Source organism: Erythrolamprus reginae, chromosome 2 (assembly GCF_031021105.1).
Source record: "Erythrolamprus reginae isolate rEryReg1 chromosome 2, rEryReg1.hap1, whole genome shotgun sequence".
Taxonomy (NCBI): Eukaryota; Metazoa; Chordata; class Lepidosauria; order Squamata; family Dipsadidae; genus Erythrolamprus; species Erythrolamprus reginae.
In genome coordinates, this window is record NC_091951.1 from 208,516,305 (window position 1) to 208,540,495 (window position 24,191).

A 24,191-nucleotide genomic window follows, 5' to 3' on the forward strand; every position below is an offset into this window, starting at 1 on the left:
TTTATTTATTTATTTATTTATTTATTTATTTATTTATTTATTTATTTATTTATTTATTTATTTATTTATTTATTTATTTATTTATTTATTTATTTATTTATGATTAAATTTGTATGCTGCCCCTCTCTGTAGACTCGGTGCGGCTCACAACACAATAAAACAGTTTGTAACAAATCTAATAATTTTAAAAAAAACATTTAAAAACCCCATTATTAAGCAGACATACATACAAACATACCATACATAAATTGTATTGCATCAGGAGATACATTTTTTAAAAAAATAGAGATACTACAATAGAGATTAAAGAGCTAATGAAAAGTTGAGGAATCTAGTGGCAGGGAGTTTTTCAGAGATGTGTAAGTGGTTCTGAGAGAGGAACATGAGGGGTGGTTTCTAACTTGCCTCACCGCTGGTTCGCTGCACTGCGTGGTTGTGTGCGCATTGCGCTCCTCATGGCTGTGCCGCACAGACGCACTTTGCACACAAATGCTCAGTGCCCCAAACTGAGCTTCTGTTCATGTGCAAAAGCTAAAAACAAGATGGCAGCAGCCACGGACCAGCACTAACAGAACCGGCTCCCTGACATCACCACCGGTTTACTACCGGTTCTATAGAACATCTCCGAACTGGGAGGAATCCACCTCTGAGGCACATGTATGCATGTGTATCTTTTGACCAGAGTTGGCAAGTAATTTATGAAATAAGAGAAAATGAGGCCTAGCTGGCTTATGCCATCGTTTTTTGCCATCCCTGCTTCCTCAATTGAACTTGGTTCAGTACTGCATGACCGCACCATCTAGATAGCTTTTGCAAAAGCATGTTTGTTTATTTTAGAGATACAAAACCAGTCTTTAAATTTTTTTTAAAAATTAAGACAATTTATTATACAGATGAAAAGCCTATAATATCAAATCATAGCAATATTGCAATAAAATACAAAAGAACAGGAAGTAACCGAATATCAGTCAACCAACTATAGCAGCGGGATACCAATCTTAACTCTCCAAAAAGCCTGGAAGATAAGAGGCTTTGACCGATCTTTCAAGAGTGAAAGCTAGGGTGCCATCTAAACTTTCCAGGGCTTGGTCCTACTAGTGAGATTATCCCAGAATGTCTGCAGAGGATTTTTTTTAAAACCGCAACTGCATGATCAAAATTTTACCCCATTTTTACATGCTACACAGATAAAAAAGGACTTCATTTGGCTGTTGACATTTTGTATCTTCCTTCTGCTACCCCACAGACACTCTTGCCAGCTAACCTATGCAAGGCCAAGGCCAAGAGGCAACGAGGAAACCTCTGTCTAAACTTTAAAGGTCATACAAGAACTTTGTTGGGAAATAATTTGGAAACCAGTGTAACTTAAACAAGGTGCAATATGGCATGGACGCAGACATCCCTAGCTCCCAAATTCTATCATAGCTCTAGTTTTCAAGTTCTATTTCAGAGCAGTCCCATAAACAATATATTTGCACGTTCATTAATCTTTGGAATTTTATTTTATCACACACATACAGTAGCTGCTCCATTAAAAATGCTTAGTGCCCTTTTTGGGGGGCCTGGTTTACACCACTGTATTCCATTCAATAAAGAATTAGGAATTGATCAATTTCCTTCTTATTTAATAAAAGGCCGAATGATTTCTTTGAGCACTAGGGCAGAGGTCATTTTGGTTAGAGAAGTTTTACTTTTGATCATACCTTCAGTATTAAGGGAGCCATTCACATATATTTCAAAAAGTATCACACCTCTTCTGCTTTCATTAATATTTGAATGCTTCTATTTTGTTATATAGTCCTCTTTTCCTGAAGGGATATAAATGTAATCAAATCTGATTGGTCACATGGTTTGGCAGGATTTGCCCTGTTCAGTACATAATGCTAAGTCTAAATGCTAAATCTAAATGCTTATAATTCCTGATTGGGTAACATGAGCCAGCGACTAATCCAGGAAATGCTGCCCCATTTGGGCATTAAAGTAGTAACACGATCATGTGGTCCAGTACCATTATACAGATATTCCTATGTTATTGCAGCAACTGTGCAGAAGGAAAAACAGCTAAGCACTCATAGAAGAGAATGGTTAATATAAAACCCCTTCAAAGGTCCTTTGGTAGGAGGTGAGGGGGAAGCATCAGAGAATAAATAAAGCCTAAATGCTCCTAGTGGCAATATCTATCCAAGTACTAAATGGCTTCCTTGGCTTCGAAGCCAGTAATAAAAGAATGGCTTTATTCCTGACTACAGGACCTATGTCATAATCAGGAAGCTGCCCAGTCATTCAAGCTTAGCTTACATTTGACATTTCATGCAATGATATGCAAGAGTCACCAGCACAGGAAGCTCCTTGGCTCAACAGTGCTGTGTCAGTGTAACTATAAAATGTGCTTGGTAGACCATTCAAGATGAAGTGGCTCACGAGTAAGCCTCCAAAATCTTGATCTGGAATTTAGGGGCCTCTTTCTACTGCTGAGTTGAAGTGCTCCCACCCATCTAAAGTTCCCCCAGGCAGAACTTTTTAGAGTCCATCCCTGTCCTGCCTATTACTTTCGTTTCCACTCACAGGTAGTTCCTTGACTTCACTCCAAGGGTGACAAAATCTCAAAGCTGCCCTTGGGAAGGGTCAAGAATAAGAGAGGAAAATATGATTCCAAGGCTTTCTCGGTGCTGGGCTGCTGAGAACAAGCCAAAGGCAACTTCATGTGGACAAGACAGAACATAGAGATTGCCAGGGCAAGTTTATACTGTAGGTAGTTGTAAGTGGGGAAAGGTTCCTGTTACAGACAGCAGCTTTTGAGAGACTATGAGGTGATACAGTGTTGTCACACTTTCTTTGTCCATCATGACTCCTTATCAGACTGACTTTGTAGGATTTTACAGAACTTCAAATAAGGTATAAAAAATAGAGTTACCCCCCCCCCCCAAAAGAAGTGCATCTATTACCTTAACCAGGCATATACTTGGGATGCCAGTTATGAGTGATTAATAGACAGCTCAGCCAAAGAAATATCAGCTAACTCTTTGGAGGAATAGAAGTTCACCCGTGTCCTCCCTCCCACGCCAAATAATTTCTCATCGTTTTTTATTTTGGTCATGACCAAGAGTTTATCAAATGACTTTTTCTTCTAAAATGAGCAGAACTCTTACCCTTTCTTCATTATATTTGAAAAACATCTGAAGCAACATTGAGAGATGATCCCACTACATTACAAGGAAGAGGCCCTTCTCAATGCTCAACTAAAATCAAGTCTATGCACAATCTTAAAGTTTTTAGATCATGAAGGTGCCGAATTGTGATACTGAATCGTCCTTATACAACAACAGCTCCTTGTTTGTTACTTTGATGAACACTTCCTCCTTCTCTTCTAGATGCACCATCCCAGCAAGGAAGCTATTGCCGTGCCACTGTTCACTGTCTTTAGAGTTGCAATAGGTAATGTAGTTGGTCAGAAGTAATAGCTCCTTAGGATACCGAGATGTCCTCTTGCAAATGCTGTGGGTAAAAGGGGAATTTCTCTGTTGGTTGGTTAGACAGCTTGAGTATGCTAAGCTGAGCCTGGAATAGACATAGTAGTAGCCAGACTTGTTGCAAATCAGTGAACCAGCTTTGTAGTCCATGTCACGCAGAAAGGCAAACCCGTTCTGATGTTCCCACTGCAGGACTCCATCTTTAATTGCAGTGTTGTGGGATTCTGGAAAACACAACCAATCTTGTTTCATACAGATGGGTGGAGAGGTAAGCAAACAATTTTCATAGAATTTTCACTAATAGATCAGCAACGAAAACCAATTTTAACAATCTGACTTCGAAACACACACGTATACACATAGAGAACATTGAACATTGAAGAATCATTGCCTCAAATTAAGCTGAAATTTCATTTTGAGAAGGGAAAGGGCCATGAGCTCTGCTCTTTACCTCCCTCACCCCCACAGCAGCAGTGGCTTGCTCCCAGTTCGGTCTGGTTCTGCAAATTGGTAGCAGTGGTGGTGGGAGGTTCCATCTACCTACTCAGGATACTTCTGCACATGCGCAGAAGCATCACACATGTGCATGAGCGAACCAGTAGCGATGGTATTTAGAACCCACTACTGGTCCAACAGCCAGATTCATTTCAACATAATATCCTCACATATGGATACTGTTTTGCTGTATGTATGAGACATCCACCCTCAGCGATGGGGCTCACTGGGTGATTTTGGTAGATAATTCCTCTCTCTTTCTTTGTATCATCCATCACAGGGAATAAATTGAAAGAGGGAGTACTGCCTTACTCTTTTGGAAGGGAAGTGGAAAAGAAATGTAACAGAAAAATAAATAACAACCAGAATGTCCGAGTTAGCTTTGCAGGTGTCTAAAGCAGTGTTCTTCAATCTCAGCAGTTTTAAGATGTGTGGACTTTAACTCCCAGAATCTCCAGTCAGATCTCAAGGATTCTGTCTTATTCACAAGCAGCTTCCATGCATTAAAAACTGAATAGAAATACTGCTTCATAAAAAGATTTCTTACCTAGTGTCAGATGAGCAGATGGTCTTTTGAGAGGAAGCTTGGGTGGAGCTGTTAAAAGGAATAAGATGAAACTGATTGTTATCAAAACAGGTACCAGCTTGAGATGCAAGGTGGTGAAGGCATATTACAAACACTGCAGATGATAGAATGCAATTATATATTGAAAAATACAATGCACTAATTATATGCACTAAAGCTATCAATAACATAAGCCTCCTTTTCATGACCCCATAGTCCCCATTCAGGTAGAGTCTGGACGACTGGATAGAGTGGAGTTTTTACTGGTTGGATGACCTTCCCGACACCTATGTGGAGTTTGCAGCATATATTTTTTTCTGTGCCTCCTAGGAGAAAATATCTGCTATTACCTAGGATTGAACTTTCAACTTTCTGAGTGGGAGGCGAGTGTCTTCACAATTAGGATTCCCTGTTCTGTAATTGTCCTGTAATTTGGGAGCAAGAGATGGCATTCTCTCCCTGCATTTGCTAACTAGACTTTGAAGAGTAGGAGCATCTTTCTGAAGCAGGACCTAGTACCAAGACAGGTGCAGAATGGAAAATGTAGTCATTCAGATAATCAGGTCCTGCTGATTAGGACTTTGTGAATCAATGCCTTGAATTGTGCATGGAAAAGGATGGCAGTTGAGATATATTCCTCACAGAATCGATGGGAATTAATGAAGAGCATCATGTTTCTTTTTTCTATTCAGTTGGGCCAACCAAGGTAACTGTCTGTTGTGATTCAGTCTGAGGCTCCTCAGGGAACGGCTGGAACTCTGCCGGCTCCATGCTCAGAGGGGGAGGGGGAGGAACAGGAAGAGGAGGAGGACCAGGCAGACGGGAAGGAGGAGGAATGTCAGGCCGAGGATGAGGGAGAACAGCCTGAGACCCCCGGGGGGGAGCTCTCCCCAGCGAGTAGCCTGGAGTCCTTGGATGAGAACGCACAAGCCATCATCGATATGAGGCAGAGAAGAGCAGCACAACGAAGGGGACAATTAGCCAGGTATTTCCATCCCTAATAGGCAACAGCTGGGTTTGGGTGTGGTTCTCCCCAGAAAGGTTGAAAGGGCAGACACGCCCTTCCTGTATTGTGGAGAGTTATCTTGTGGGAGTTCTGTGACCTTGCTTCGATCCTTGGCGTCTCTGATCCTGGCTTGTGGCCTTGAAGGCTGAAAACTTGGGGGAGGCGTGGGTTTTATTCTCTACAGTGGTGTGTGTGCCAGCAAGAAGCCTGCTGTATTGTCTGGCCATCGTGACTCTTCTGTGAAGCCTCATAGCATTCCAGTTTGTAAGAACAGTTTTTGTTCTCTGTTTGTTTTCAAAGATATAAAGTGACTTTGCTTTTTACCAGCGTGTCTGGCTGCTTTTTTCAGTTGGTGTTGAAGTCTGGGGGCACCCAGACAGAACACTGTCAAATAATTTTTGAGAAAACAAACATCAATAAACGATTTGTGCTTATTGATGTTTCACTTGCTCATTCAGCCTTTGCCAATCTGGATGTGTTCAGAAGTTTTGAGATCAGAACTCTGCCTGCCTGCCTGCCTGCCTGCCTGCCTGCCTGCCTGCCTGCCTGCCTGCCTGCCTGCCTGCCTGCCTGCCTATCTATCTATCTATCTATCTATCTATCTATCTATCTATCTATCTATCTATCTATCTATCTATCTATTTTCTATCTATCTATCTATCTATCTATCTATCTATCTATCTATCTATCTATCTATTTTCTATCTATCTATCTATCTATCTATCTATCTATCTATCTATCTATCTATTTTTTATCTATCTATCTATCTATTTTCTATCTATCTATCTATCTATCTATCTATCTATCTATCTATCTATCTATCTATCTAGCCACAGGTTATAGGTTATGCTATTTAAATATTTCATTGGGGAGATGTGGTGGGAAAAACAATTCTGAAATAGTAATTCTTGTGGCTTGTTTGGTAATAGGCATTTCTTGCTTTTACTATTTCCACTGCTGTTTCTATCAAGATGCATACTGTACATCTTTTTTATAGATCCTCCACACACCTACAGTGTGTCACCCACAGCTTTTCTCCATGCTTATAATAGGTTACTATGAATTGTTCCACTTAATGCATTATACATTATTCCCTTAAAGTGTGGAAAAATTGACACAGCATATAACCAGAAGTATAACTGAGAGGGTGGGTAATGGAAGGTGTCAGTTTAAAGACTAGATTTACTATTGTCTTTTCATAAAACGAAGAGTCGATCAAGATTTGATTCTAGTTCTCTAATCAAGTGAATTTTTTTCCACTTGATTCTCTATGGGGATTCTCAATCATCCAAGTCATAGTTTCCCAAAGGTGCCATTTCCAAAAGGCAACTGGTCTTTCTTGGTTTTATTTTTTCTTTTGAAACTTTTTTCAGTTCTGATAATAATGAATTGAAGAAGCTTCTTGGTTGAAAAACAAAACATTTTCAAAGTGTGGGGGACAAAACTCAATTTTGGGAAAAAGCATATGTGGCACAGTTTTCTTTCTAGTTATTTTCCCCTGCGCACTGGTAGTTTTTAAAGTATCACAAAACTCTTCATTGTTCTCTGTGTTTTGCCACTTATTGCTCTAGCAAAAGGGCTAAAAAAGGGTAATTAAAGTAGCATTCATCAGTAATCTTCCAGCCCTCAACACACCCGACTCTAAGCAGTTTTAAACAGATCTTATATAGACTGAAACATTTTGCCATCTTGCAAATTATTCAATCTGGACTACAGGCTTCCATTCTCAGTCACTATTTCCCTCATTCCTGTGCCCTCCCACCATTTTATTCAAGGAAAGAAATAGCCAATAACTTTTCTTTTTGTTAAGTAGTGGTCCTAGACCCGTGATGGCGAACCTATGGCACGTGTGCCCAGTGAAGGGCTACCAAAATTTTTAGTACCATACTGTGGGAGTGACTTATGCAGGAAGCCCTGCATTTTCTTTCAACATCTTCCAAATTGGGTCCTCTGGGGTGGAGCTCCATTTTCACTAACCCACAGCATTCCCCCCCCCCAAATCCGGATAGTAGCCCACCCCTGCGTGTGCCACAGATGGCACGTGGAGCCCTCTCTGCAGGCACAAGAGCAGTTGACCAGCTCAGCTCCACTGTGCATGTGCCTCCTGCCGGCCAGCTGATTTCTGGGTCAGACAAGCTCATCCTTTCTCCTTCCTTTCTGTGGCCGGTGCCTTCCCACATCTCTGGAGATTCCACCCCAGCGCTGTTTGGGCGTGCATGGCATTTCCCCCCTCCCAGCTCCGTTTGGGGAAGGGAAGCTTTTCCCTCTCCCACCACTGTTTTGGGATGTGAGGCCAAAATGGGGTGGGGTGATGGGGTGATGTGTGCATGCACAGTGGGGCACGCATATGTGCAGGGGCAAGATGTGTGGGCACTCATGGGCACATTATGTGTGTGGGCACTCATGCATGTGCAACAGTGCACAGGTACACACTTTCGGCACCCAAGGGAAAAAAGGTTTGCCATCACTGTCCTGGACACACTGTCTCTCTGTCTCCCTGTCCCTCCCATCCATCCATCTATCATCTATCTGTCTATTAATAGGTGACGAAGTCCTCTATTTTTGGCTTTTCAGAAATAGTTACCTGTCACTTCTGATGATAGAGCAACTGGGCAATGCTAAAAAATCGAGATAATTTCAAGTGTACTTCAGCTCAGAATAAAGAGATGAAATGTAGGTATTTTTACTATATTACAGGAGCAATACTCACCACAACCAGTGATTAAAAAATTAGGAAAATGTGACTTTAAAAAATAATCTTCCCGAATGTCTTTTTTTTTTAAAGATTGGATGGAGGATCTTTGGCTACTGATAGAGCTAAAACAGTGATGGTAAACCTATAACATGCCACAACACATATGCGTTCACAACATCGAACAACAACTATTATCAAAAACGTGACCTGTTATTATGCAGTGTTTGGAGGCCATGAAGGATGTGAAAGAATGTTTTTTTTCTTTCAGAGGCTGCAGGAGAACATTCTACAAAGTTGCTTAAGAATAAAGGCTTCAGGTGACTCAGCAGCCTCAGGTAGGCTGCAGTGCAGAAGCCTGCCTACAAGTAAGGGAAACCTGGACTGTGAGCGCAATCAATCATGCCATTCTTCAAGCTTACATAACTTGAGGAAGGGTACTAAGTGGCAATGGTGGCACTAGGGCTGAAATTAAGACCCAGGGCCTCTAGTTCAGCCTCAGCTTCCATGCTGCCACCTGGTGTTGTTGTTCAGAGTGGCCTCGGTGAAAGGGAGATAGAGAATTGTTTCTCTTTTGTTTGGGGAAGGGGTTGACAAAGCCAGCAATGTCAAATTAGGTTTATTTCTACATTTGCCATCTGTTGAAAAATGAATCTGAGAAATGCTAATCTGTTAGGCCTTAACAGTGAAGAGAACTATGCACGAGTGTTTCTTTCATGTAGTCAAAACACACTGATCCTCTTTCCTATATTTCATTGCAAATCAATACTATTCACTATTGTCTATGCCAGTGTTTCCCAACCTTAGCAACTTGAAGATATTTGGACTTCAACTCCCAGTATTCCCCAGCCAGGGAATGCTGCCTGGGGAATTCTGAGAGTTGAAGTCCAGATATCTTCAAGTTGCCAAGGTTGGGAAACACTGGTCTATGCAGATTCTTAGTCATCCAGGTCAAAGTACCCCTCCTCCCAGTAGTGGTTGGCTCTGGGCCAGCTCCTGCCCCAAGGACTGTGGGGGTGAATGTGAGTGAATCCTCCCAGGGTCAGAGGCCACTTTTATTGCCAACTGCTTCTGACAGCGAAGTGTCTGAAGCAGATAGTGGAAGTGAAATGGGATCCTCAGAGGGGGTAATGGCAGACAGCCCATTAGGTAGTCACCCCCTGAGTGATTCATCCTCGTTATCATCAATGGATTTGGAAGGAGAAACATTCATTGATGTACGCAGGCACAGGGCAATATCTAGGAAAGAGCAACTGCGTAAATACTACAGGAAACAAGGTAGATCACCTGTGGCTGGGTGTAATTAGACTAATTGGGGCTGCTGTTAAATAGTCAGCGTTTTGGCCTCTGGGTGTGGAAGTTTATCCTTTCGGTAAAGGAGGACGTGTGTTTTGTATCAGGATTCTACAAGGACCCTCTTTGAATTGTTTCCAGGACTTTGGAACTAAATCATAGTCAAGTTTGTGACTTTGCGAATTCTTGAAGGAGAGTGGCTGTGATGTCTTCACAGCTGCTTGTTATCTGCTTTGTGTTTGTTTATTGTTCTTCACAGCACTCAAGGCTGTTGCTTTGAAGGTGAACATTTTGCCTGACTAAAAGTGTGTGTGGCTTCTCTTTTACTTTCAATAAAAAACAGTATTATTGACTTACAACCCCAGGGATGGATTGGTCCTACCGCTGCTACCGATGTGCTGCATGTGCAGCTTTGGGTGTCTTGTGTGTGCACGCGTACATCCCATGTGTTTTGGTTTCTGCACATGAGCAGGAAGCAAAATCTCATGAGGGGATGTGTGTGTGTGAAAGATTTTGGTGATTTTTTTGCTTGTGCGCATGCAGAAAAAATCTCACTAAAATCTCTTGTGCGTGCACATCCCCTTGTGAGATTTTGTTTCCTGCTCATGCACAGAAGCAAAAACACACTGGGACGCATGTGCACACAAGACACCCGAAGTGCGCACACAGCTCAACTTTTGTTATTGGTGTGGTGTTCTTTACCGTTTTGGTAGGAACCCACTACTGCTCCTCCCCAAAAGACAACTGGACTTTTGGAAATAGCTGAAGAAGCTTCTTTGATGAGAAGTGAAATATCCAGTTACCCTTTGGAAAAAAAAGCATTTTGGGGTCTATTCACGATTGGAAAGAAAAGGGGAAGCTCTGTAAGGAGTAACTGGGAGTATGTATACATACATTTGCATACTCATTGTGTGGGGCTGAATGGGCTAAAAGAGGACTCTTTGTCATCAGTAAACTTCCCACCCTGTAAAGAGGGAAGAAATAGCATATTTCTACGGAGAGGGGCGGCATACAAATATAATAAATAAAATAAATGAATAAATAAATATAAACTGACTGAATCTGCAGCATAGAAATTATCACTTAGCATTGGAAGGATTGGTTGTGAATTTCATTGGCCGCAGATAAATTTGCTCCATCACTCTCTTTTCCCAACCTGGCCTTTTGCTTTATGGAGCTGTCATGTGGGAATGGAACTTTCTGTAGTACCATATTACACTATCTGTGAAATCTGTTTTAGTTCTTCTTCTCACTAAATGCTGAAAAATAATGACTGCAAGGCACTTAAAGGCTACCATATGGAAACAAGTCTAGGTGAAGACTGAAACAAAAGCAAAAAGAAACTTACCTTGTTTAATTTTTTCAGCAGTTGCATTATGTGCTCCCTAAAAAATAAACAAAGCAGGAGACAATTGTTAACAAACTAAATGAAAAAGCACTAGAAATTTACTACCCAACAGCTTTCATTTTGCTACACATACATGCCTCTTCTCTACAAAACATTCTTATTTATTTAACACATTTCTTTGGAATATTAATTTTCACCAAAAGAAAGAGAATCAAACATTCAAAACCGAATTCTGAACAAAAGTCTGTTTTCCATATGTTGCTCCCTTCTATTTCTCCAATAGGAAGATAGATAATCTTTGAAAAAAAACAATCAATACAATAACAGGCAGATGTGGCAACCACAACAGAGGTTAAGTTAAGGGGAATTCACCATCTGTGGACTTATCTACAAAGTTTGGTCTTGCATTCACTTTATATATGCACAGAGATCATAGATAGGATGAATTGGTCAAGATATTCTCACAGGATTCTTTAATATTCAGTCATTCTTCACTTTTATAAGTTGAATTATCACCGAGAGTATCCTGTGTTGAAACTTCTTAAGAAAGGATTGGTAGTGCCTGAAAACATTCTGCAAACGCTTCAGCAAGGGAAATTGGCGAAGGCATGAGTGAAAAGATGTTATATTTCTTAGAACTGCCTATCCCTGCCCCCAAATCTAATTGCATTTGCAAGAGCAGAAAGCCACTCTGAACGGAAGCCTGCAAAAACAGAGGAAGAGTACTCTTCTTTTTGCATGAAAACCTTTGCTACTATGCTTCTATTAGAAATGTGATAAAAACAGAAACCTCCTAAATGCTGCATATCCTGATCTCGTGCTCAGCCTACATTTGCATGGAAATAAATCTTAAATCACAGAGAGTCATAAATAAAGATAATAATAATTGATAAATAATAATAGTTATAATTAGTTTAGGTATGCATTTATATTATTCTATTATCATTGTTGTTTTTATTAGGACAACAAGGGATTAGCTGTGAAAAAAAGAAAGTTGTGCTTCTCATTGGAAATTACATATAATCCCATCTATAGAATAATGGCAAATTAAGTTGTGAGAGATATAAAAAGGACATATTTGAAAAACAAATCTAATATAGAATCCAATTCAGCATGGAAACCATCCCTAAGTTATGTGGCTTGCAACAAATCTGAAGTTTAAATCTCTGTCAACATAGGTTTTTAACTCCCAGACATAATAAAAGGATACAATGTCTCCCTATTTTTGCATTTTTGTCAGTAGTTAATAATCCAGAAGTATATAAAAAAAAGTAAGAGAGGATTCCAGGATAAGGAGTCAACTGCATATTAGAACTATAGTGGCTGGACTCACAAATCAGGCTAATTCACAATTAATCATAATTTATGAGTATAAACCCTTAGTGGGTTTGATTCACACATTTTGTTTAGCTGTCTGCAATGATTTAGAAAGCATGCAATGGCTCATTTATAGAACATGCTACCAAAATCAGACAAGCTATTGGATGAATATATGAAGAACAGACTATGTCATTTTTTCCTTAAGAAAAAAGGGAAAATAGCTGTAAAATATAGAAAGGTTCAAATAAAAGATACTCTCTCTGAAAGAGGCAAGATTACTGTTTAATCACCCTTTTTATTTCCATTTCATACAAGGTACATTAAGAGATTAAAAATGACAATGCTATATACTAATTATTGATCTCATGCTCAGACCAGATTAATTGAATAGCTTTGAAAAGCTCCATTATTTTAAATGATCTTTGAAATCTAGATCCTGCTGTTCAATTGAGTTGCTGGAAGTGCCCTTCTCTCTCTCCCTCTCCCACCAGTACCTAAGAATTTTTTCCCCCCTACAACATGCCATCTCTGCACTGCACACACACAAGAGCCCGCACGTAGTATATGGAGCTAACCACACTAAGAAACGATAGCATAGCTGTCCTGGTTTCAACTGAAGAGAAACCAAGTGCTACTACATCAAAGACACATGGTCCAGCATATTCATTGACTAGGTTCCTCCTCCAACTCTCTGACTTCTCCTTCCTGTCCCACCAGAATCTCATTCTCGCCACGCTTTATCACTCTCTATGACCTGTGCCATTGCTGTATCCAGTTCCTTGCGAAAGGAAGTCAGGAGATAGGCTTGGATGGTTAAGCCGCTCAGCATCAGCAGCACCAGGACTCCCAATAACAGCTGACCAGTTTGCCATTTCTTCGGACTCCTCCGTCTGGGCGGCACAAAAGGAACATCCCTTAGTGTTGGATCCACAACAAAAACAGAGGGGTACCCTGCAGCTGTTTCCATCATGTATCCTTCAGGGGAAGTGTGGAAAGAACTGCAGAACTCAGAGGCGTGCTGCTTATCTACAGACTGAGTCTTGTATATGAGAGAGAGAGAGAGAGAGAGAAAGTATGCAACGCCCACAACCCCTGGGGAGGAAACCACAAGGTTACTCAACTGTCCTTTTATACATGTACTGGCCATATTTGACTTGGTGGGCTGGAACTTCCTTGAGGGAAACTATTTCTCTTGTCTTTTCCTGGGTGGGTATATCAGGCTTTTGGTTTGAATGCTGACATTTTGCACTTCCCGCCTGTTCCCACGAAGGGAAAAGGGTGTGTAACTGGGAGTAGGGCTGTCCTTCCTCTGTTCAGGATTTCAGTCTGCTCTGCTTCCAACTCATGATCGTGAAAAATGAACCCAAAGTCCATGAAAAGAGAAGCCCTTGGACTATAGGTAGGTGGAGAGAGGTGCTCGGGTGAGCATCCTATTCAGTGTGTAAGAAAAATGTGATTAGCTGGACAATAGATAACCCTCTCCTTTTAAAATCCATAAACCAATAGATTTTTTAAAAAAGAAATGTATTTTTGTGATAGAGGTGAATGCTTAGCTGAGAACTCTGAATGAAAAGGACAGCAAATGAAAACACCACAAACAAAAATTGCTTCTTGAAAATATTTATCTCCTTATCTTGCAGATGGGTAGGGAATATTTAAATCTAATACCTAGATAATTTAGTGGGAAGGAGAAACCCCTGTTCTTGCCAACCTTTGGCACTCTTCAGAATTATTACAAATGCAACCCCTGGAGTTCCCTAGCAAAATGGATTAAACTGTGGGCAGGAATCAACAATATGGTGCTTCCCTCCCTTCTTTGCATGTAACTTGCATACATGAGTGACATCTGCAAAGGAATCCATCAGGCTATTGCACTGCAGGACGTCCTGCATGGTCATATACACATCCTCTTTTCAGCTAAAACTAAACAGATTGATGGAATAAAGCTCCCTATTCCCTTTGTATAGGTCATTCTCTATAGTGGGTGGAGCTAGCCTCCAAGAATGGGAAGACACTGCCACTTAGCCAATCAGGACCAACTTATGTTGGTATGACTAAGTTTCACATGACTGTGATCCTTTTTTCTCTGATGAACTGTCCCGGATCTCTCCCTGGGGACACAATTAAGTCACTGAACAATATCTGCTGACAGTGTTACATGCAGTCACAAGCAAATCCAAGCATAGTCTATGTTTGTGGGCTGGACAGCACAGAACCACACATCTGGGATCCACTTTCCTTGAGCACTGCACACCAAGACAACAAGACACAAGAACAGTTTTTCTCCAAATGCCATTATTCTGCTAAACAAATAATCCCCTCACCACTGTCAAACTATTCACTAAGACTGCATTACTATTACTGTTAGTTTTTCTCATCGTTCCTATCACCCATCTCCTCCCGCTTATGACTGCATGATTGTAACTTGTTGCATATATCATGATTTATATTAACATTGATTGTTTCCTGATTGCTTATTTGTAGCCTATGACAATCATTAAATATATGCCGTGTGATTCTTGAGAAATAGATATATTTTTTTATGTACATGAGAGCATCTGCACCAAAGACAAATTCCTTGTGTGTCCAACCACGCTTGGCCAATAAAGAATTAATAAAGAATTCTATTCTATTCTTTCCCTCTAACCTTCCACCCATGAAAAATCATTTATCCCAAATTGCTCTAAGAGGTAAATATATATACAAGAATAGCTCCCTTTGTTAGTTTGCATCATGAAAATATGAAGGCTGCATATCTTATAGATCCTCTGTCTTTCTTCAGCTGTTGACACAATGGCAAATGCTGGATTTTTCAATATTATCTGTCTTAGTTTCATTAATTTGAGGAAGAGAAATTATTTTTTTATCAAATCAGTGTCATCCAGATCCCTTGGGTTTATGAATCCAAATATTGATATATTTAGATGGACTTAGGTCAGTGATGGCGAACTTATAGCACGCGTGCCACAGGTAGTACGTGGAGCCATATCTGAGGCATGCAAGGCATTCCTTATGTCAGCTGATTTTCAGCCTTCTTTTCAGCTGCTTTTGCTCTCTCCAGGCTTCAATTAACCCCGGGGGGGGGGGAGCGAAAAACAGCCCAACGGGTCTAGCGGAAGTCTGGAGGCTTCAGTGAGTCCTGTGTGCACAAGAGGGGAGCAGCACGGGGAGGGTTGTGTACATGTACAGAGCAGAAACATGGGGCTTGTGCACATACCGAGGGGAGGGTATTGCATTCATCCCACACATCCCACATCTACTCCACTGGGTAGAGCACCCGAGCCAAAAAAGGTTTGCCATCTCTGGCCTAGGTTGTAAAAGGTTGCCCAGCAAAGGACTTCCAGATGAGATGCATATTGTAAGCAAGGCAGCTTGTACATCAAACTCATATTGGGAATGGCCTTGAATGGCTTTGGACTGCTGCCTCATGAGTGCTTGGGGCACAAAGAGGGAGGCAACAGTTTAAGTAGGTGGCATAGCATGATGTTGAACAGAAGACGAAGTTAACATAATGATTTTACATCATCACTCTTTGGAGTCCACAGCTGGACAATTTTGTTGAACTAAACTTTTAACTAGTTTTTCCTTGATGGAAATATTCATTTTATTTTGTTTTTCAGAGAGTCTAGCAAGTCAGATGTTCATGCTAAAAGTGCTGTCCCCTAGCATAAATTGTGCTGTCCTCACTGCCTCCCTTTTCTTAAAATCTACCATTGTATTAAATGTCTCCATAATTGAATCCACATTAGGGTGATCAAAATATAGCTCCCACCACCACCTGCGCACTGATTAACCTCTTCAATATCTTCATAAACAACTTAGATGAGAGAATAGAAGGGGAATGTAAATTTGCAGATGATACTAAGCTGTCAGGAATAGCTAGCATCCTAGAACAGTGGTGGTGAAACCTACTTGGTTTGTGTGCCGCTACTATGCGTGCATATGCCCACACCCATTCCTTCAACACCATGCATGTGTAACCCCCTGTACTGCCCCTGTGCATGCACACAATCCCCCCTGTCCCCGCACATGTGCATAGCCTTACTAAAGCTTGGGTGAAAAAACGGGTAAACCGGAAGTTCGGAAAAATTGAATTCCGGTGCTGTTTTTGCACTTTAGAGGGTTCAGGGAAGCTGAACAATGGGCAAACTGGAAGTCCCAGCACAACGGGCAAACCAGAAGTTCATTTTTTGCACTCCAGGGCTTTAGGAAACTTCCATTAACCCTTTGGAATATAAAAAACAGCATAACGACAAAACCGAAGTGCATTTTTTCGAAAAGTGAATTTTTTCAAATCACGTTTGGGGATTATTATTTTTTGCCTTCCCCAAGGTCTTCATTTCATTTTTATGCAATCCATAATTGTCTTTCCAACCTTTCCATGCCAATATCTGATTATTACTGTGGGCTTCATTTATACATTATTGACTATGAAATGACCAGGATGAGGGGGGGAGGGGAAGGAGGAGCCTAGACTATTTTTTCTTAGCTAGAACATTTTAAATATAGCATTTCGTCACATAGTTCTCATGGTTAATCATCTGTGGCTCTCAGGAAACTATTCAAGCTTGTGCAGTTATAACTTGATTCATACTTGTAATCATATGTGAGGACTGGAACAATGAGGACGTAGTTGGTGTGTGTGTGTGTGGGGGAGGCAGCAGTCTTGTGTATATTCCAGACCACATGATCGGAATATTATACCATATTTAAGGTTAGTGTGGAGGAGGGAGACAGACATCTTTTAAAAAACGTGCAGGCAAGCTTCGATCTAATTACACCATAATCTTTGAACTCTTCTGGTTCAGAAGAACAGAAATTTGACTCCCACATGCCATTTACTTAATTAGATGATATTCCACAGAACCACAGTTTAAGACAATTGTATTAATCCTACTTGTAACCTGAAGCCCGGCATAACAAATAAGATCCTATGTCTGTTCCAAAGTGATGATCTTGTCTCCCGCATAAGTGTCGCAGGTTTTTTTTTTAGAATAGCAATGTTATTGAAAATTGTCATTACATAAGTAAAAAGTAATACAATCTAATATATACAAGCTTTATATATATATATATATATATATATATATATATATATATATATATATATATATATGTTAAATGTTTTTAGCTGGAATTTTAAAATTAAGGGAGACTAGGATAGATCCATTTCGGCCTTATTAGGCCTCATCAGCTAGCCACACCCTTTCTTTACTGGGATTCGATCTGGGAAGCTTCTGCATTATAAAGCAGAGAGCTATGCAGAAGCTTCCCAGATCGAATCCCAGTAAAGAAAGGGTGTGGCTAGCTGATGAGGCCTAATAAGGCCGAAATGGATCTATCCTAGTCTCCCTTAATTTTAAAATTCCAGCTAAAAACATTTAACACATACAAAATATAGTTTGTCGGCTATAAATATATTACTGCCTTGCAGTGGCCCTGGGTTGGGCCTAGAGGCAAAAAAAGGAGCTGTGACGTTCCTTAAAAATATACCAGGGTGATCCGACATAAGAAAAACATATATATATATATATATATATATATATATATATATATATATATATATATATATATATATATATATATATAAAGAAAGGATCAGAAAAGAAAAAAAGGAAAGAAAAAAGACTATAGTACCAAAAAAGAAAAGAAGCAAAGAAGTGATTTCCAACCTGCATTGTAACAAGTATAAACAATTTTAGTAACAACACCTCCTCTTAAAATACAACAATTGAGCACTTCTTCCACATTCCCTGTCTTATTTATAAATAAAATCATTGCCATTTTAATCTTGGTACAGTATTAGCAAAAGTGCATTAATAACATATCTATTATAAAATGAATCCAACAAAACAATTTTATATTGTCTTCCTTTTACTTCTAACTATTTTAATTTTTGTTTTAATCAATTGAATTTGTCCTTTGTTTCAAGAGTCTTCAAAATATTAACAAACTTCTATTGTTAGAGGGTTATTTATTTATTTATTTGTTTGTTTTTTGTTTGTCTAATTGATATGCTGCCAACTCCTGAAGGATTCTGGGCGGCTTACAGCAAAAATATTATTTAAAAACAATTTAAAAATTAATTTAAAAAATCCTTAATAAAACATTCACACTTATTGCGGCCGGATCAAAAAGGTGTATCATTCATTCAATGGCCCCAGGCTTGCCAGCAGAGCCAGGTCTTTAAGGCTTTCCAGAAATCCAGTAGGATTGGGGCCATATGGATCTCAGGGGGTAGTTGGTTCCAGAGTTGGTGCTGCCACAGAGAAGGTCCTTCCCTGTGGCCCCGCCAATGGACACTGTCTAGCTGATGGAGCCCGGAGAAGGCCAACTCTGTGGGCCCTTATTGGTCACAGGGACCTATGCAGTAGAAGACAGTTCCACAAATAGTCTGGCCCTAAGCCATGTAGGGCTTTATAAGTGACAACCAACATCTTGAATTGCGTTCGGAGACAGATTGGAAGCCAGTGCAGCTCACGGAGGGTTGGTGTGGTGTGGGTGTACCTAGGTGCACCCACAACTGCTAGCACGGCTGCATTCTGGACTAGTTAAAGTCTCAGAATGTGTTTCCAGGATAGCCCCATGTAGAGCACATTGCAATAATCAAGGATATGGGTGACAGTGAGAGGAGCCTCCTGGTCTAGGTAGGGTCACAATTGGTGCACCAAGCAAACCTACGCAAAGGACCTCCTAGCCACAGCTGAGAGATATTGATCGAGTCTCTGCTGAGAAGCTAGGTGGACACCCAAATTGCAAAGCCGTTGTGAGGGGGATAGTTGTTCCCCTCTCAGAACTAAGGACGGACAGTCGGTATGGTCCTTCGGAGTTAATACTCACAGCCACTGGGTCTTGTTGGGATTAATCTTGAGCCTATTAACGCCCATCCAGATCCTCACAGCCTTCAGGTTCCAACACATCACATCTACCACTTCATTGAATTGGCACGGGGTGGAGATATACAACTGGGTACCTGTCCTCCTACCACCACCGAGTGTGACTGACTGGAGAGATAGGAGGATAATCACCTCTCATTCCCAACTCTCTGAGCTGACGCAAAAGGATACCATGCTCAATATTATCGAAGGCTGTTGAGAAGTCAAGCACTAGGATAGAGGAATGGCCCCTATTGCGGGCCTGCCAGAGCTCATCCATCAGCGTGACCAAAGCAGTTTCTGTGCTGTAGCCGAGCCTGAAACCTGACTGAAAAGAATCTAGATAATTGGCTTCATTCAATGACCGTAGGAGCTGGAACACCACCACCTTACCCACAAAGGGTGTATGTTGGAGACTGGACAGAAGTTCTTTAACTTGGCTGGAACCAGGGAAGGCTTCTTGGGGAATGGCCTTACAACTGCTTCCTTTAGCGGGTGCAGAAAGGATCCTTCAACTCAAGAAAGCATTGACTAATGCCTGGAACCAGCCGTGTGTCACTTCCCTACTGACTGAAGCCAACAGGAAGGGCACAAGTCCAGTAAAAATGTTGAAGAGCTCACAGTATCAAACTTGTCCCACACAATCGGAATAAGACCTGCCTTTATTATTTCAGTCTGAATTGCCCAAGCAGAGTTCAGATCCATCTGAATCTGAGTGATTTTCTCCGCTAGAAACTGGGCAAATTCCTCAGCTCTGCCATGCATTGGTTCCTCCGCTCCTTCCACATTAAGAAGGGAATGGATCACCCTAAAAAGGGTGGCTGGGTGCAAATCAGCGGATGCAATATGTGTGGAAAAATGCAAGCATTTTGCCGCCCGTATTGCCACTAGATAAGTCCTAGTAAAGGCTCTTAACAGTGTTCGGTCAGATTCAGAGATACTGGTCCTCCATCACCACTCCAGACATCTCTTCTGGCACTTCATCTCCTGGAGTTCCTGGGTAAACCAAGGAGCTCTCCTGGATCCACTGCCACAGAGAGGTCGCAAAGTCTCAATCTGGTCCAATGCCCCCAATGAAGCCCTGTTCCAGGCAGCCACCAGAGACTTGGCTGGACTGTGGGCAAGTGAGTCAGGTATTTCCCCAAGCTCCCTCTGGAACCCCTCAATATCCATTAGGTGTTTGGGGCAGAACCACTTAATCAGCTTAATGAGATGAAAAAGGCAGCTCCTGTGTATCTCTCAAACAAGGTTTGGGATAACATGAACGGTTGTGCTTTAATTTTGCTTAGGAAGGAAAAATATAAATAGAAAAATGTTTCATTGAAATGTTTTAATTTCAATAAAATAGATAAAATTAAACAGCCCCGAAGGAGGGAATAAAATGAAGTTACATTGAAGATTTGTACAATTGAAATAACGCCTACTTTGGGCCTTATTTGGAATTGCATTATAGGAACTTAAAGCAAAAAAAAGTATTCTTGTTATAAAAGTCCTTGGATGAAGCAAACTTTTTTCAATCAAGAATGAGACCAGGCTATTTACTGAGATGGCATTGGTTACACTTGTGGATAACCTCTAGGGCAGTGGTCCCCAACGTTTTTTCCACCAGGGACCAGTTTCAGCAAGGCAATTTTTCTATGGCCCGGTGAGGGCGGAAAGGGGTGTGGTTGGGGGCGGGATTAAGCATGGGGGTGCTGGTCCTTCCCGCCCCTCTTTCCCGCCATCGCCCTGTGGCCGGCAGAACCTGCCTCCCAAACCCTCTTGCCCGGCGGCAGGTGAAGCGCTGGAGGGAGGGGGTCAGGCCGGCCCTCCTGCCTCCCCCCCCAGCCAAAAACGCAAAGGCGTGCCACGGCAGAAGCCAAAAGAGGCTTGAGCCTCCCGGTCCTTCCCGCCCCTCTGTCCCGTCCATCGCCCTGTGGCCGGCAGAACCTGCCTCCCGAGGCCTCTTTCCCAGCAGGAGATGAAGCACTGGAGGGAGGGGGCAGCGGCAGGAGGACTGGCAGCTGCTGACTCCACGGACCGGTGCAACATGCCCCGCGGACCGGTACTGGTCCGCGGACCGGCGGTTGGGGAGCCCTGCTCTAGGGGACTTGGGATGCTGTGTCATCCTGGCCTTTCTGATTTCTCAGTGGCTTTCAATACCATCAACTATAGTATCTTCCTGGATCAGCTCCAAGGATTGGGAATAGAGGGACACTATTTTGCAGTGGTTCTCCTCCTTTTTCCATAGCCAGCACTTGTTGGTTTGTGGGGAAGGAGTGATCTAGCCACTGGCCTTCTAATGTGGTTTGGCTCAGGGTTCTTTCTACTCCTATTTAATGTCTACATGAAACTATTCAGAGAAGTCATTGCTTACATGGATTTCATTATTAACTGATAATACCCAATTATACTTCTGTAAGGTCCGGCCTCTCCCCCTTATTCAAGAAAGTAAAGATTCTTGAAACTTGACATTTCAAAAGGAACCTTTTATTGAACAAGGGTGATAGCAGGACGAAATAAAAACAGGCTGTGAAGGCTCTCAGGCCATAAAGTTAGAATAAAAGGAATTAGAAACCTGTCCCAAAAGTGCAGTTTGGGTTCAGCCAATCCGCAGGTGTGAAGATGTTATTGTACGTGCCACTCTGAGAAAGTGATAAGAGAACTCAGGGTCATATTCTGCTGTCTTTCTGGCAACCCACCTGACCCACCCTCCCCTCACATTCCCCAAAAGGGGAGAACTTGCCAGTCCACTTAGGCACCAGGCACCAGATTAAAGGTTATAAATGGATATAGGATAAAGGATACATAAGGAGGAAAGCAATAAGCAAATGAAGCAATCCCAGAATGTAATAAATGGACTAAAGGCCCTGGGGAAATTGAAATATTTAAGCTTTTACAATAAGATTTTGGAATTCATTATAAAGAAGATGCAGTTTTTTTTCCAGATAATGGATTCTGTTTTGGCTTTTACAAGACAAAACCAGGATAAGTAATTGCATGATTTTAAAAAATGGACACTAGGGGGACTAACAATTTCAGGCAGAAGAAACCTGTAAAATGTTGCATTATATATTATAACCAAAATTAATACAACAAAAAGCAATTTTTTGGAAGAAAGTATCAGAAAATAGTAGCCAATATCAATAGTATCATTAATAATGTCTGCTTCTACGGATAGACTATGTCCAAAATATATTACTGAAAATATGATAGATGAAGAACAAATTTTAGCTGACAAGATAGAAATGCTATTGAAAGTGGATTTACAACTGATAACCTCTCAGCTATGGTGTTGGTGGGGATTTTGCACAAGTCTGTCTTGTCTACCATTTGGGGCCCTACCTTGACCAGGAGGCATTCCTCACAGTCATTCATGCCCTCATCACCTCTCGTCTTGAATATTGCAATACTTTCTACATGAGGCTACCCTTGAAGAGTGTTCAGAGACATCAGCTGGTGCAGATTGCAGCAGCACATGTAATAACGGGTGTACCAAGTTACGCCTGTATTATTCCAACTTTACATGAGCTGCATTAGTTGCCAGCCAGTATCCGAACACAAGGTTATTACCTTTAAAGCCCTAAATGGCTCAGGGCCAGACTTTTTATGGGACCACCTCCTCCCTAATACCTCGCAGCGGCCAGTACGGATCCACAGAATAGAATAGAATAGAATTTTATTGGCCAAGTGTGATTGGACACACTAGGAATTTGTCTTGGTGCATGTGCTCTCAGCGTACATAAAAGAAAAAGATACATTTGTCAAGAATCATGTGGTACAACACTTAACGATTGTCATAGGGGTCAAATAAGCAATGAAGAAACAATCAATATTAATAAAAATCTTAGGACACAAGCAACTAGTTACAGTCATACAGTCCTAAGTGAGAGGAAAAGGATGATAGGAATGATGAGAAAAAAACTAGTAGAAAGAGAAGTGCAGATTTAGTAAAAAGTCTGACAATGTTGAGGGAATTATTTGTTTAGTAGTGTGATGGCATTTGGGAAAAAACTGTTCTTGTGTCTAGTTGCCTTGGTGTGCAGTGCTCTGTAGCGACGATTTGAGGGTAGGAGTTGAAACAGTTTGTGTCCAGGATGCGAGGGGTCAGTAAATATTTTCACAGCCCTCTTTTTGACTAATGCAATATACAGGTCCTCAATGGAAGGCAGGTTGGCAGCAATTGTTTTTTCTGCAGTTCTGATTATCCTCTGAAGTCTGTGTCGGTCTTGTTAGGTTGCAGAACCAAACTAGACAGTTATGGAGGTGCAGATGACAGACTCAATGATTCCTCTGTAGAACTTTATCAGCAGCTCCTTGGACAGTTTGAGCTTGCTGAGTTGGCGCAGAAAGAACATTCTTCATTGTGCTTTTTTGATGATGTTTTTGATGTTAGGTGACCATTTTAGGTCTTGAGATATGATAGAACCTAGAAATTTGAAGGTCTCTACTATTGATACTGTGTTGTCTAGTATTGTGAGAGGTGGAAGGATGGAATGGTTTCTCCTAAAGTCTACAACTATTTCTACGGTTTTGAGTGTGTTCAGTTCTAGGTTGTTCTGGTCACACCACAAGAATAGCTGTTCAACCTCTTCTCTGTATGCGGATTCATCATTGTCTCGAATGAGTCCGATCACTGTTGTAACATCTGCAAACTTCAGTAGTTTAACAGATGGATCGTTTGAGATGCAGTCATTGGTGTATAGAGAGAAGTGGTGAGAGTACACAGCCTTGGGGCCCCCCTGTGCTAATTGTACATGTATCTGATGTGATTTTTCCTAGCTTCACCTGCTGCTTCCTGTCTGTTAGGAAGCTTGTGGTCCACTTACAAGTGTGTTCAGGTACCGCTAGCTGATTTAGTTTGGTTAAGAGAATGTCCGGTATGATGGTGTTGAATGCTGAACTGAAGTCTACAAGTCTACAACTACAGAGTTGACCTTCTCCAGGTTCTGTCCGCCAAACAATATCGGTTGGTGGGACCTCGGGGAAGAACCTTCTCTGTGGTGACTCTGACCCTTTGGAACCAACTGCCCTCAGAGATCCGCACTATCTCCACCCTAAGATCTAGCTTTTCCATCAGGCCTGGAATTAGGTTGATTGCAAGTATGTATGCTTTTTTATGTAATTACTGCTTTATTTTATTGTTGG

General features: G+C 41.3%; 1 protein-coding gene across 1 annotated transcript; it reads right to left on the bottom strand.

Annotated features, from left to right (window-relative positions):
* Positions 1 to 859: 859 nt before the first annotated feature.
* On the bottom strand, positions 860 to 13,159 carry TNFSF14 (TNF superfamily member 14). The gene is made up of 4 exons (XM_070736140.1): positions 12,944 to 13,159; positions 10,870 to 10,906; positions 4,513 to 4,560; positions 860 to 3,694 (listed from the first exon to the last, which is right to left on the bottom strand). Exons 1-4 carry the CDS (start codon positions 13,157 to 13,159, stop codon positions 3,273 to 3,275), a joined length of 723 nt encoding a protein of 240 aa, XP_070592241.1. The 3' UTR covers positions 860 to 3,272.
* Between the last annotated feature and the right edge of the window lie 11,032 nt (positions 13,160 to 24,191).

What these genes read in the sequence shown, in the direction of transcription:
- TNFSF14 (XM_070736140.1), bottom strand. Translation starts at nt 13,159, where the DNA reads ATGATGGAAACAGCTGCAGGGTACCCCTCTGTTTTTGTTGTGGATCCA. An exon ending in TGCTGAAAAAATTAAACAAG is followed by an intron (nt 4,561 to 10,869) that starts GTAAGTTTCTTT and finishes TCCTTTTAACAG; the next exon opens with CTCCACCCAAGCTTCCTCTC. An exon ending in ATCTGCTCATCTGACACTAG is followed by an intron (nt 3,695 to 4,512) that starts GTAAGAAATCTT and finishes TGTGTTTTCCAG; the next exon opens with AATCCCACAACACTGCAATT.